This window comes from Asterias rubens, chromosome 17, assembly GCF_902459465.1.
Source record: "Asterias rubens chromosome 17, eAstRub1.3, whole genome shotgun sequence".
Lineage (NCBI taxonomy): Eukaryota > Metazoa > Echinodermata > Asteroidea > Forcipulatida > Asteriidae > Asterias > Asterias rubens.
The window spans coordinates 1,854,105-1,867,947 of record NC_047078.1 but is presented as its reverse complement, the minus strand read 5'-3'; the positions used below and the strand labels follow the sequence as shown (position 1 = coordinate 1,867,947).

Genomic DNA, 13,843 nt, shown 5'->3' with positions numbered 1-13,843 from the left:
CCAAAAAACTGCCAACTGTAAAAATGTTTCATCAATGATTTGATTTATTTTCTTTTTTGAAGTGTTTGACCAAATCTAATTGCATATTTATACTAGAATGTTTCCATATTCCATGCCGCAAATTACTCGTTGTTGCTGTTGTTGTTGTTGTCCTTCTTGTTGTTGTGGTGGTGTTGTTATCCTTTTTTGTGTTGCTATTAGCCGTATAAAAATCTGCCAACTGTAAGCAGACTTTTTTTATAGTTTGATAATTTTTCCTTTTTTTAAATTATTTATATTTTGTTAGACCAAATCTAATTGCATGGATATTTAACAATGTCTTTTTACCCCGTCCTGCGAAATTGATAAAGCAAATATAAAACGGATGCAGATAGGAACATTTATTTTTGTCAATGAACTTTATTATTAGTGTTCACATGTAAGTGTTTTCCCTACAATACGTTTTTTTTTTAATAACCCTCTGTTTTTTCCAGCATTTCCAGAGAAATTTAAACTGTTTTTGGGTTGACCTTACTGAAAACAACAGTGATAGGAAATGATGATTACTAAATGATTTGATAAATAATTAATTTAAATTCCCAATCTCATAACAGTACGTTCGAGTAATGGCAAAGAATGCCCAGTGTTCAGAAGACGGTCCCTACTTTCCGGCTACGCCTCGTTACATCGTCCAGAACGGTATCGCTGTGGGTAATTCAATCCTACTAGCTGCTGACTGGCTCACCATTGGACTGGTACTCGGCTTGATTCTCATCTTCACCATCCTACTGGTCCTCGTTTTGGTGAGTTTTCCGTTTCTTTCCGAGAGATGGTTCTTAAGACGGTCATTGGGCACTTTAGGTAAACAGTATTGTCCAAGTCCCACACTTTGTGTATCACAACTTCTATATCAAATAACAAACCTGTAAAAATTTAGGCTCAATCGGTCATCAGAGTCGGGAGAAAATAACGGGAAAACCCACCCTTGTTTCCACACGTTTCCCCGTGTCATGACATGTGTTTAACACAAATCCGTAATTCTCGATATCGAGAAAAGCATTTCATGGAATAATATTTCAAGAGAAGTCTTTCACCATTACCTTCTGTAAACCCTGTAAGTTATTTGTAAATCTGTGAACTTTTATTTTTTTTTTCTGTACCGAAAGTGTCCAATGGCTTTAATAAGGAAATAACAGGGTAGCGACAATTCTTAAAATGCCGTTTAAACCGACAGGGTCGTGGCCATGCGCATATGCATTCTTGCGCGTAGTATGCATCTAAACGTATCCGAAAACAAACGATTATAAACAACTCCAGCTGCAATTATCAACCGTTTAAACACCCCACATGATGCACTCTCCACTATAGGAATAGCGAAACTGTCTGAGGTATTTATGAATAGTAATAAACAGCACTTATAAAACACACAGGATCCGACAAAAAAATACCATTCAAGGGTGCCTGTTCGCATACAGCATCAGAGTCCAGCATTCTCCTGAGGGCAATCAGAACTTACTGATCGAAATGTCAAGTTATCTTCTGATCCACCACAACTCCTACAGAGAGTTTTTACACATGGTGTCTCTTGAAACCTCACTAGATAGTAGTTGGAAGTGCCCAGGTAGCCTCTGTATAGACCGTATTGAATAACCCCTTTTTGCTACGAAAAGTCGCCATCTTGTAGGGCAAAATGATGCGCGTCCAAACACGTACATCATCGAAGCACGCAGCACGTAACATTCCCAGTTTGATTTCTACGGCACATGCACGCACACACACAAGCACCCCGCACAGATGCCATGTTGTAGGTCGGATATTTGAACGGTGACGTCATATTCAACCTGCATGTTCAAATATTTGTGAGAATCTTTGGTTCCCTTGCTCATTTCTTTAATAACTGAAGGAAATGCTTTGGTCTGCCACGCTTATTTTCCCGTAAACTTTGATTCTTGACATGCTTTGAATTTTAACGTTTATTTTGTCTAACTAGATTCTATTCCGTAAATACGGCTGGGGTAAAGTGTCTTACATCCGACCGAAGTACAGAGGCCTGATTCAGAATCATAACTTTGACGATTATGCCTCCAAGGGCTCAGCAGTTCATCCCGTCAAGAAATACAACCGCGCCATCGAGGGCAGAGGGGAAGGCGTTGGGGGCGCTGTTGTCATTGACGGTAAGTGGGTTTAGCTTTGTAGTAGATTGTGAGGGTGCAGTAGTCTGCTGGGAAAGTTAGAGAGGAAAATGAAATGATGAAAAACCCTTGGTAACTCAGTGTTGAACTTTGGTAACCACTTTTGACCATAGAAATCCAAGGTTAACGGGGTAAAATCTCTTGGTACCGCTTTTATATTTAAGCAGACCTCCTTCTAGAAAGGTGTCTTCCTTTCTAAACATTTCACAAACCTGCTTAACCACAACAAAAATGTTCTTAGTGTAGTAAGGTTACCAACCAAAATACATGTGCAATGTCACATGTACCATTTGTGACTGGTAACCTGCTCATTTTTGCTTAGCAGGAAAATTTTAAGCATTATTTTCTGCTCAATGAAATTGGGCCCATGTTTTACCAGACACTGCTTGATAAGTCTGCCATGTTTTGATTGTGAACTTTTCTCTTGTCAATGTAGAAGCAGTAGAGGTCAAAGGTGATGAATATTGGGACTACGATAAGCAGGTGGACTTCGAAGCGTTCAGTACGGCTGACTTCTATGGTCATCTGTCTCAGCAATCACGTCATGTGACCAGCGAGCTTGGACGACAAAAGGAAGAGGTAGAGTATTTGTTTTATCTTTTTTTTAATTTTATATATATATATATATATATAAAATCCAAAATCATTTAAAAAATGTACCCAGTCAGTTTCCCTTGTGGTTTATTATTTGATGTCTGATATAAAAAGTTGCATCCCCTTAAGGTGATCCCCTGTCTGCCGCTTCCAAGGTTGTATCGTTACCCGGGTGTGATCCCTGGCTACCAGGTAGTTTGCGGTTTAATAGCTTCTGACAGGCACCCCCGAACAAAGATATTGACAAAATTGGGAGACCACCAACATAGGGCTAGATAGCTCAGTTGGTAGAGCGCCGGCACGTTAAACCGGAGGTCATTGGTTCAAATCCCGCTCTAGTCAATTTTTCTTTGTTCAATCCAAAATCATTTAAAAAATGTACCCAGTCAGTTTCCCTTGTGGTTTATTATTTGATATCTGATGTAAAAAGTCGCATCCCCTTAAGGTGATCCCTTGTCTGCCGCTTCCCAGGTTGTATCGTTACCCGGGTGTGATCCCTGGCTACACGGCAGTTTGCGGTTTAATGGCTTCTGACAGGCACCCCCGAACAAAGATATTGACAAAATTGGGAGACCACCAACATAGGGCTAGATAGCTCAGTTGGTAGAGCGCCGGCACGTTAAACCGGAGGTCGTTGGTTCAAATCCCGCTCTAGTCAATTTTTCTTTGTTCAATCCAAAATCATTTAAAAAACGTACCCAGTCAGTTTCCCTTGTGGTTTATTATTTGATATATATATAGTTAAATAACTTCTCATTACCCTCCACTTCACTTCTGCCTAAGAACTTATATGTTGTATATATTCTGTACATAAAGTATAAATTAACCTAGTTTAAAGTTGTTTTTATAAATTCATCACTGTAACTATCTGATGTAAGTAACCCCCCCCCCTTTTTTTTCCACAGGTCCCTCATACCTATTTTTAAAATCATCATACCTTTGATCTTGCTATTCTTATTAATTGACCATTGTTAGTTGCATCATGATGCAACTTGCTCTCTAATCCTACCCTTTCATGTCTCCCTGCATTGTTGTCGAACAATACATTTACCACTTTTATGGTCCAGTAACCCTTCCTTTCATTCTAAACATCATTTGTCGTCGCCACTTCACTCCTATTGGTTCATAGCCACCAATATTGTTTCTGAAATAGGAACTTTGATTGGCTGTTATTTTCCCGCTTCTTTCTGGATCCTTTCCTTAATCCCTTTCCCCCTCTCTTTTTCTATAAATGGATATGTATTTGTTTGTACTTGTTTTATGCCTCTGAAGAAGGTCCGGATTGGATCGAAAGCTAAGGCCATCTACCCTATTCATTATATATATATATATATCAAATAATAAACCACAAGGGAAACTATTATAAACAAATGTGAAAACTGATGTTGGTGTTTGTCAATTTGCGCCACCAATGTATCGCAATGAAGAATAACTGCTTTCCAGTTCTCAAAATACGCGCCATACTATTTGCTTGTTTCCAGCATAGGTTTGGTGCAATCCATTTGTATGGAGGAGGAGGACAAAAAACAAGATGTCCGCCCCTAGATAAAACGCTCTGTTATTTCCACATCATGAAGAATAATTCGTAACTGATATATTTTTCAATTTACCTTAAAGTGAAATGAATCTCAAAATGCTTTATTCTATCGAAAGCTGCTGTACTCCTAACCGAGTAACTTTTTATTTCCATTAATGTTAAGAGTGATAACCAAACATAAACCTTCCCTTTAATCGTTTAATTTTAATTGAATCTCTATCACAGGCGAAGGCGCTGTACCGCAAACTGTGCAACCAGGCGGAGAACCTCAAAGGATTATGGGTAGCCAAGATGAACCTGAAGGGTAGAAGTGCCCTGGCTACTGATGAGGACCTAGAAGCATATGAACGCAAGAGCGAGGAGGTAGGGTACCAGATTTATGTGGCAATGAGGCTTTTAAGATGCGATTAAAAGGAGTTTCTTTTCAAAATTTTATTCCCCAAAATGTTTTCTTTCCAAAAAGGTTTCTTTCTAAATATATTTTCTTGCCCTAAATCAATATATGAATATTTGTGTTTTTGTTGTATTTTATCAACATGAATGGGGAGTTCTACAAGGTAATTTTGATTCTTGTTTATGAAATTTATTCTGGAATTTCTAAGCTGTTTACTGATTATTTTGTGTTCTTATTGTTATTTACAAATACCTATAACAATTAATGTCCCTTGAAGATTGTTCGTTTATTTCTTGATTATTTTGTGCTTTTGTAAATCGAATGGAATGTTGACAATAGAGATCCAGATTTTATTTATTTATTAATATTTTCAAAAACCAGTTCCAAAGTTCTTGAAGCCAGGTCTAACACAAACAATTTCTGAGCCCAGTCAAATTGTGTTCAAGCACTATTTAGTTACCAGCCAGAATGCCCAGTGATGTACATTGTATGTGAGTGGTTCTCTGCTAAGTTAAGCTTAGTAGCAAATAAATAAGTCAACAAGATTTCTGATTTATGAAACAAACCTTTAGGCTGGGCTCAGCGAGGACCAAGCTTAAATTCCTCAAACTTTTCGTAACCTCCGATGAATATCCTTCGTTTCAGCTTGAGATGGAATTGGAACGGCGGAAGGAACTCGGTTATCGCTTTGAGACCATCTTGAAGAGACAGCTTGAGATCAAAGAGCAGGACGAGAAGAGTCGAGAGGACCACCAGGTGAGTTTTTCGACACTGTAAAAACCTTGAAACTCCTATTTTCTGAGCTACAGCGCCAAAACTTACACTGGGGCCCAAGTTATTATTAATATTATTATTAGTTTTATAGAGTTGCTCTCGTACAAAAATTTGATAGCACTAACAAATGTCCTCACCTGGAATAAGGTTACCAGCCAAAATACCATTCCTTATGTATCATCTATGGCTGGTTCCTTGATAAGGAACTACCATTCCTTATGTATCATCTATGGCTGGTTCCTTGATAAGGAACTACCATTCCTTATGTATCATCTATGGCTGGTTCCTTGATAAGGAACTACCATTCCTTATGTATCATCTATGGCTGGTTCCTTGATAAGGGACTACCATTCCTTATGTATCATCTATGGCTGGTTCCTTGATAGGGAACTACCATTCCTTATGTATCATCTATGGCTGGTTCCTTGATAAGGAACTACCATTCCTTATGTATCATCTATGGCTGGTTCCTTGATAAGGAACTACCATTCCTTATGTATCATCTATGGCTGGTTCCTTGATAAGGAACTACCACTCCTTATGTATCATCTATGGCTGGTTCCTTGATAAGGAACTACCATTCCTTATGTATCATCTATGGCTGGTTCCTTGATAAGGAACTACCATTCCTTATGTATCATCTATGGCTGGTTCCTTGATAAGGAACTACCATTCCTTATGTATCATCTATGGCTGGTTCCTTGATAAGGAACTACCATTCCTTATGTATCATCTATGGCTGGTTCCTTGATAAGGAACTACCATTCCTTATGTATCATCTATGGCTGGTTCCTTGATAAGGAACTACCATTCCTTATGTATCATCTATGGCTGGTTCCTTGATAAGGAACTACCATTCCTTATGTATCATCTATGGCTGGTTCCTTGATAAGGAACTACCATTCCTTATGTATCATCTATGGCTGGTTCCTTGATAAGGAACTACCATTCCTTATGTATCATCTATGGCTGGTTCCTTGATAAGGAACTACCATTCCTTATGTATCATCTATGGCTGGTTCCTTGATAAGGAACTACCATTCTTATGTATCATCTATGGCTGGTTCCTTGATAAGGAACTACCATTCCTTATGTATCATCTATGGCTGGTTCCTTGATAAGGAACTACCATTCCTTATGTATCATCTATGGCTGGTTCCTTGATAAGGAACTACCATTCCTTATGTATCATCTATGGCTGGTTCCTTGATAAGGAACTACCATTCCTTATGTATCATCTATGGCTGGTTCCTTGATAAGGAACTACCATTCCTTATGTATCATCTATGGCTGGTTCCTTGATAAGGAACTACCATTCCTTATGTATCATCTATGGCTGGTTCCTTGATAATGAACTACCATTCCTTATGTATCATCTATGGCTGGTTCCTTGATAAGGAACTACCACTCCTTATGTATCATCTATGGCTGGTTCCTTGATAAGGAACTACCATTCCTTATGTATCATCTATGGCTGGTTCCTTGATAAGGAACTACCATTCCTTATGTATCATCTATGGCTGGTTCCTTGATAAGGAACTACCATTCCTTATGTATCATCTATGGCTGGTTCCTTGATAAGGAACTACCATTCCTTATGTATCATCTATGGCTGGTTCCTTGATAAGGAACTACCATTCCTTATGTATCATCTATGGCTGGTTCCTTGATAAGGAACTACCATTCCTTATGTATCATCTATGGCTGGTTCCTTGATAAGGAACTACCATTGCTTATGTATCATCTATGGCTGGTTCCTTGATAAGGAACTAGCATTCCTTATGTATCATCTATGGCTGGTTCCTTGATAAGGAACTACCATTCCTTATGTATCATCTATGGCTGGTTCCTTGATAAGGAACTACCACTCCTTATGTATCATCTATGGCTGGTTCCTTGATAAGGAACTACCATTCCTTATGTATCATCTATGGCTGGTTCCTTGATAAGGAACTACCACTCCTTATGTATCATCTATGGCTGGTTCCTTGATAAGGAACTACCATTCCTTATGTATCATCTATGGCTGGTTCCTTGATAAGGAACTACCATTCCTTATGTATCATCTATGGCTGGTTCCTTGATAAGGAACTACCATTCCTTATGTATCATCTATGGCTGGTTCCTTGATAAGGAACTACCATTCCTTATGTATCATCTATGGCTGGTTCCTTGATAAGGAACTACCATTCCTTATGTATCATCTATGGCTGGTTCCTTGATAAGGAACTACCATTCCTTATGTATCATCTATGGCTGGTTCCTTGATAAGGAACTACCATTCCTTATGTATCATCTATGGCTGGTTCCTTGATAAGGAACTACCATTCCTTATGTATCATCTATGGCTGGTTCCTTGATAAGGAACTACCATTCCTTATGTATCATCTATGGCTGGTTCCTTGATAAGGAACTACCATTCCTTATGTATCATCTATGGCTGGTTCCTTGATAAGGAACTACCATTTCTTATGTATCATCTATGGCTGGTTCCTTGATAAGGAACTACCATTCCTTATGTATCATCTATGGCTGGTTCCTTGATAAGGAACTACCATTCCTTATGTATCATCTATGGCTGGTTCCTTGATAAGGAACTACCATTCCTTATGTATCATCTATGGCTGGTTCCTTGATAAGGAACTACCATTCCTTATGTATCATCTATGGCTGGTTCCTTGATAAGGAACTACCATTCCTTATGTATCATCTATGGCTGGTTCCTTGATAAGGAACTACCATTCCTTATGTATCATCTATGGCTGGTTCCTTGATAATGAACTACCATTCCTTATGTATCATCTATGGCTGGTTCCTTGATAAGGAACTACCACTCCTTATGTATCATCTATGGCTGGTTCCTTGATAAGGAACTACCATTCCTTATGTATCATCTATGGCTGGTTCCTTGATAAGGAACTACCATTCCTTATGTATCATCTATGGCTGGTTCCTTGATAAGGAACTACCATTCCTTATGTATCATCTATGGCTGGTTCCTTGATAAGGAACTACCATTCCTTATGTATCATCTATGGCTGGTTCCTTGATAAGGAACTACCATTCCTTATGTATCATCTATGGCTGGTTCCTTGATAAGGAACTACCATTCCTTATGTATCATCTATGGCTGGTTCCTTGATAAGGAACTACCATTCCTTATGTATCATCTATGGCTGGTTCCTTGATAATGAACTACCATTCCTTATGTATCATCTATGGCTGGTTCCTTGATAAGGAACTACCACTCCTTATGTATCATATATGGCTGGTTCCTTGATAAGGAACTACCATTCCTTATGTATCATCTATGGCTGGTTCCTTGATAAGGAACTACCACTCCTTATGTATCATCTATGGCTGGTTCCTTGATAAGGGACTACCATTCCTTATGTATCATCTATGGCTGGTTCCTTGATAAGGAACTACCATTCCTTATGTATCATCTATGGCTGGTTCCTTGATAAGGAACTACCATTCCTTATGTATCATCTATGGCTGGAACATTTTTTGTTTAACCCTTTTAATGCTAACCTACATATGCAAAATCGGTCACTGGTGACTGATACAGATAATAAAATATGGAAGTAAAAATTGGCAAAATAAATTGTCCAAAACCTTGTGGAACTTAAACAAGTTAGGTATACATGTATGTAGCCATACATGTACATGTAAGCTTTATAATGGTGTTTAATGTTAACTGGTTTATAAGAAGTAAACCAGTTTTAAAAATTTTTAAAAAACACTTAGCGCATGACGCAAAATTTCCTCAAAATTGTCGCGGTTAGAGGCTTAAGCAGCTTTGCGAAAGTGAGCCTAGTTGCTAACGATTTACCGAACATTATTGTTTCTGAAGGTGTCGTACCTGTCAGCTTTACGAGAAGCTGTGAGGATGCTGAACGAGTACACAGAGGCCAAGACCAGCGGCAAGAAGAAGAGCCTGGAGCAAGAATTCGACAACACTACACAGAAACAGTGAGTGTCTTACAAAGAACTTGGGTTAAGTGCAGAGTGGGTGCTTGCACACATCTGTTCATTCATTCAGTCGGTGCGGAGCATCGGATGGTGGCCCTCCTAACATGTTGGTCCTCCATTGCTGTACGTAGCTCTTCCCGACGCAGGCCAGAGTCCCGGCACAAGGTGTCCACATAGGTGGTTTGTGGTCTGCCTCAGGAACAGTGACCTTGAGTAGGGGCCCAAAGCACAAGCTTGCTCACTGCCAGCTCAGCATGTCTGAGACAGTCACCTGCTAATCTCAGCCTTCTTGCCCTAATCTTGGTGCTAACTCTCGGTAGCCCACCGTAGAGCTCCAGGTTTGTGACATGCCTCTCCCAATGAATCTGTTTAACACAGCAAAGCATTCTTGTATAGCAGCCGTCCAGTCTCTTCTCTAGACGACTGGCTAGTGTCCAGGACTCAGCACACATCTGTGTAAGAGTTAAACCAAATGATATTCTTTATCCCCAATGCAAATAACATCTTTCTTATCTGTTTCTCCTCCAGTGTTATCCGACGTGTTGGTGCCCTCTTGGGACGGATGTCCAGTGAAGTGTCAGCCGAGGCCCAACGTATCGGTGCCTGGGGCATACTTGGGCAGGGAATCGGTGCTCAGTTAGTCGCCACAGGTTCGGACAACACTCCTGTAGACAGGGAGGAGCTGTTCGGTAAGGAAACTTTATGTTTTTATGGTTTTTTTATTTTTCAATTTGTCTTATCACCATTTCAAAACAATGTTATTTGGTTTAATATGCTCAATAATGCTTTGAGTAGTTACTGAGTTTTGAACTTTTCAGTCAATACTTTTTGTATTTTTCTGCTACCACTGATTTTGATGAATTTTGCTTGAAATAATAATGGTGCTGCTATGTTTTGATATTTCTGATGCCATTGAGTTTTTTTACTTTTACAATGATTTGTACCTAAGAAATCATTGATTTTTTGTTATCTCTCAAAATGTTTTGGTGTTTAAGTAACCTTCGAGTCTTACAAAGTGCTCAACAACTTGTTGTTCATGAGTGTATGACTTTTACTTACAGCTTTAAACATCTTGTAGTTGAGTAACCATTAAGTTTTACGTATTGCTTTGAATGATTTTGAATTTGAGTAAACCTTTGAGGTTTTTACTTGTGACAATTTCTGTAAATATTTCACCATTGGCTCTATACAGGTCCTGACGGCAGTGTCCTACGTACAGATCTCATTCACCAGAACACGACTACTGGCCTTATGGTGCCAAACAGTGACGCCCGCATGCTGTCGGCCGACGGCCACGTTAGGAATATCCCACCGGATTACTTCGTCCATCCAGTCACAGGTCGTGTTCTCCCCGTCCAGGGGAATGTCAGTTACGACCCGACTTCTTCAAGACTTATTCACACTGTTGATTCATCTGTTGGTAAGAACCTGGAGTTGTTTTTTTCATAAAAGTTCTTTTGGTAATTTTTTTGTTTTGAATTTAAGGAAGTATGTGATTTGTCAAATGTATTGGTTTTCGTAGATTTAAAAACCTGGAATACTAATGGGGAAACACTGCATTGAACTTTCATAGCAACAAAGGGGTTATTCAATACGGTCTATACCTGTTTATTTATGTTGTTTTGTCATTCAGCCTTTGAGAAAGACCCTGCTAGATCCTCTGAAATATTGCACCCATGACGTTTATGGTCAACTGTCGCCCCTTATTCAGAACTGTATTCTATTTTCCCGATCACTTTTAATTGTTGGACAACTTTTCTTCTCTTTCTAGGTGATTTGGTCCGATCGGACGAGCCACTTATCCCATACATCCCATTCCCAACCGACCCCAACAACGGCCTCCCAGTCAACTCAAAACTGACCACCATCGAGCGAACCGGTGATCTCAAACTAAACGCCCCGATGTCCGACCCAGACACAGGTCTGAAATGCCCCATCGTGGCCATGACAATACACCCACAATCGGGCGTAGCGTACCCAGTAGCAGGTACCCATACTGACCCGGTGACTGGACTCCCCGTACCGATAGAGATTGGTGCCGTTATGATCGATCCGAGCAGTGAACAACCGGTGCCGGTCCTGAGCGTTGCTATTGATCCAGAAACTGGTAGGATATTCTAATTTGAAATCATTAAGATTGTTAGGTAATAATAATAATAACTAGTGTGCTTTATGAAAGTTTTCATTATAATGTATCAATAATGTATCAGTGGTGCCCTGGTCATAATGTTTCTCCAACTTCTCTCTCAGTTCATTACAAAACCAACATATTATGTTTTTAAAACTTTTAATCAAATGATTTCTTTTTGTTCCATCAAACCTCTGTAATATTTTTGCTTGTCGTATTTTGATCATAGTAATATTTTTTTCTTTTATCTGGCTCACATGGGTTTTTGACTTTGATTGTTTTTGTCATACTTAGTGTTTTATTTTGTAAGCATGTCATCTTTAGTACCTTCAAAACATCAGTGAACATGCACAAAGCACTCTCTAACGTACTTCCACAATACATCACAGAGTCTCCAAATTTCAACAAACCAGGCCGGAGTGGGCTCCACTCCAGCCAGAATCTAAAAATCCCTCGCACTCACAAAAGGACAGGGGACCGGTCCTTTTCAGTCGCTGGTCCCCGGTGCTGGAACGCCCTACCAAGTCACATTCGAAACACCAATACACTCCAGACATTCAAGAGTAAATTAAAAACACATCTATTCTCTTCTCGCTCATAAACCTTACTTTTTCGTAGCTCTCTTACCAGCGCATTGTATCTTGTAAAATGCGCTTTATAAGTCTTGTTTATTATTATTATATTATTATCTTCTGATACTACTGACCGCGTTTCATGGTTTTAAACTGAACTAAATAAGCAAATAAATATTCTCTAATATTCATCAGGTGATGTCATCCCAGTGGGTGGCACTCTCCAAACGCCCAACGGTACCCACAATGCCTACATTACCATGGTAACCGGCGACCGCTTCATCGAGCCCCTCAGCAACCTACAGGTGCTGACCCAAAGCGCAGCTCTCCATGACAACGAGGCACTGCCCTCTAGTGGCGGGTACCAGACATTGCTGGACGCAAACCTGATGACGTGCCAGGTTAAGATTCTTGAGGTGGTCAAGGCGTATCTTGACGCGGCAGTCGGTATGTGGATACTCTATCTTGGGATCATCGCTGTTAACGAAATTTCTTTAACTTCTGACACTTCAAACCAAAATTAATATTCTTTATCCCCGATGCAAATTTAACATCTATTATATCGTTGCGGTACCCGCTGCCAAAACATAGGATTCCAACTGCCTCTAGCTACCGGGCAACCTCGGTAGTCTAGTTGGTAAGACACTGCTCTAGAATTGCAAGGGTCATGGGTTCGAATCCCACCCAAGTTACATGCCTGTGATATGTTTTCACAGGACTCGGGAAAGTACTGAGTATACAGTGCTAACACACATCGGTGTATGGGTAAAAACCAAAATTAATATTCTGACACTTCAACGATTTAAACTAAATACATAAATTCAGGTTAAGAGCTAATCAAACTTTGGCATATCTCTCATATGGACAGACGGTTTTGTACCACTGATCAGTGCCTTTAGGTTCAAAACAGTCCATCCAGAAGAGAGATTCGCCAAAGTTTGCCTAGCTCTTATTCTGAATTTATTGTACTGTGAATTGTGATAGAAGAGGATTTCATTTGATATATAATTAAATATATTTATTCAGATTATCTGACGAAGATTACTAGAGCAGCACTTGATTTTACATATTTATTCCGATAAACATAAGGACAAGTTTTTATTCAAACTAAGGGGTCTTGTCAAAATTTATCCAGGACGGGGAGTCGGATAACACTTCATTGATGTCAATTTTTTTTAAACCCAAGCACTGTGAACTTCTCTCATGTTTTCTCCAACACCAAATTCCAATGTCCCATTTTGCTCTGGACAAGTTAGTTTAAGAACGATTTCATAAAGACAGTGGACACTATTGGTAATTGTCAAAGACTAGTCTTCACAGTTGGTGTATCTCAACATATGCATACAACAACAAACCTGTGAAAATTTTGGCTCAATTGGTCGTCGAATTTGTGAGATAATAATGAAAGGAAAAAACACCCTTGTGGCACCAAGTTGTGTGCTTTCTGATGCTTGATTTCGAGACCTCAAATTCTAAACTTGAGGTCTCAAAATCAAATTCATGGAAAATTACTTCTTTCTCGAAAGCTATGTCACTTCAGAGGAAGCTGTTTCTCACAATGTTTTATACCATGTATACCATCCATCTCTCCCCATTACTCGTAATCAAGAAAGGTTTTATGATGATAAATATTTTGAGTAATTACCAATAGTGTCCAATGCCTTTAATTCTGATGCTTTATTTGATTTATTTTTTCTT

At 39.3% G+C, this 13,843-nt stretch overlaps 1 protein-coding gene across 1 annotated transcript in view; it reads left to right on the top strand.

The window, feature by feature from the left end:
* LOC117301698 overlaps nt 1-13,843 on the top strand; it is a 154,151-nt gene that overhangs the window by 111,597 nt on the left and 28,711 nt on the right. The window contains exons 115-124 of the mRNA XM_033785724.1: nt 594-782; nt 1,970-2,153; nt 2,608-2,750; nt 4,528-4,665; nt 5,342-5,452; nt 9,327-9,445; nt 9,974-10,134; nt 10,638-10,865; nt 11,217-11,552; nt 12,341-12,592. Coding sequence (XP_033641615.1) covers nt 594-782; nt 1,970-2,153; nt 2,608-2,750; nt 4,528-4,665; nt 5,342-5,452; nt 9,327-9,445; nt 9,974-10,134; nt 10,638-10,865; nt 11,217-11,552; nt 12,341-12,592 — 1,861 coding nt within the window. The remainder of the gene's footprint in view (nt 1-593; nt 783-1,969; nt 2,154-2,607; nt 2,751-4,527; nt 4,666-5,341; nt 5,453-9,326; nt 9,446-9,973; nt 10,135-10,637; nt 10,866-11,216; nt 11,553-12,340; nt 12,593-13,843) is intronic.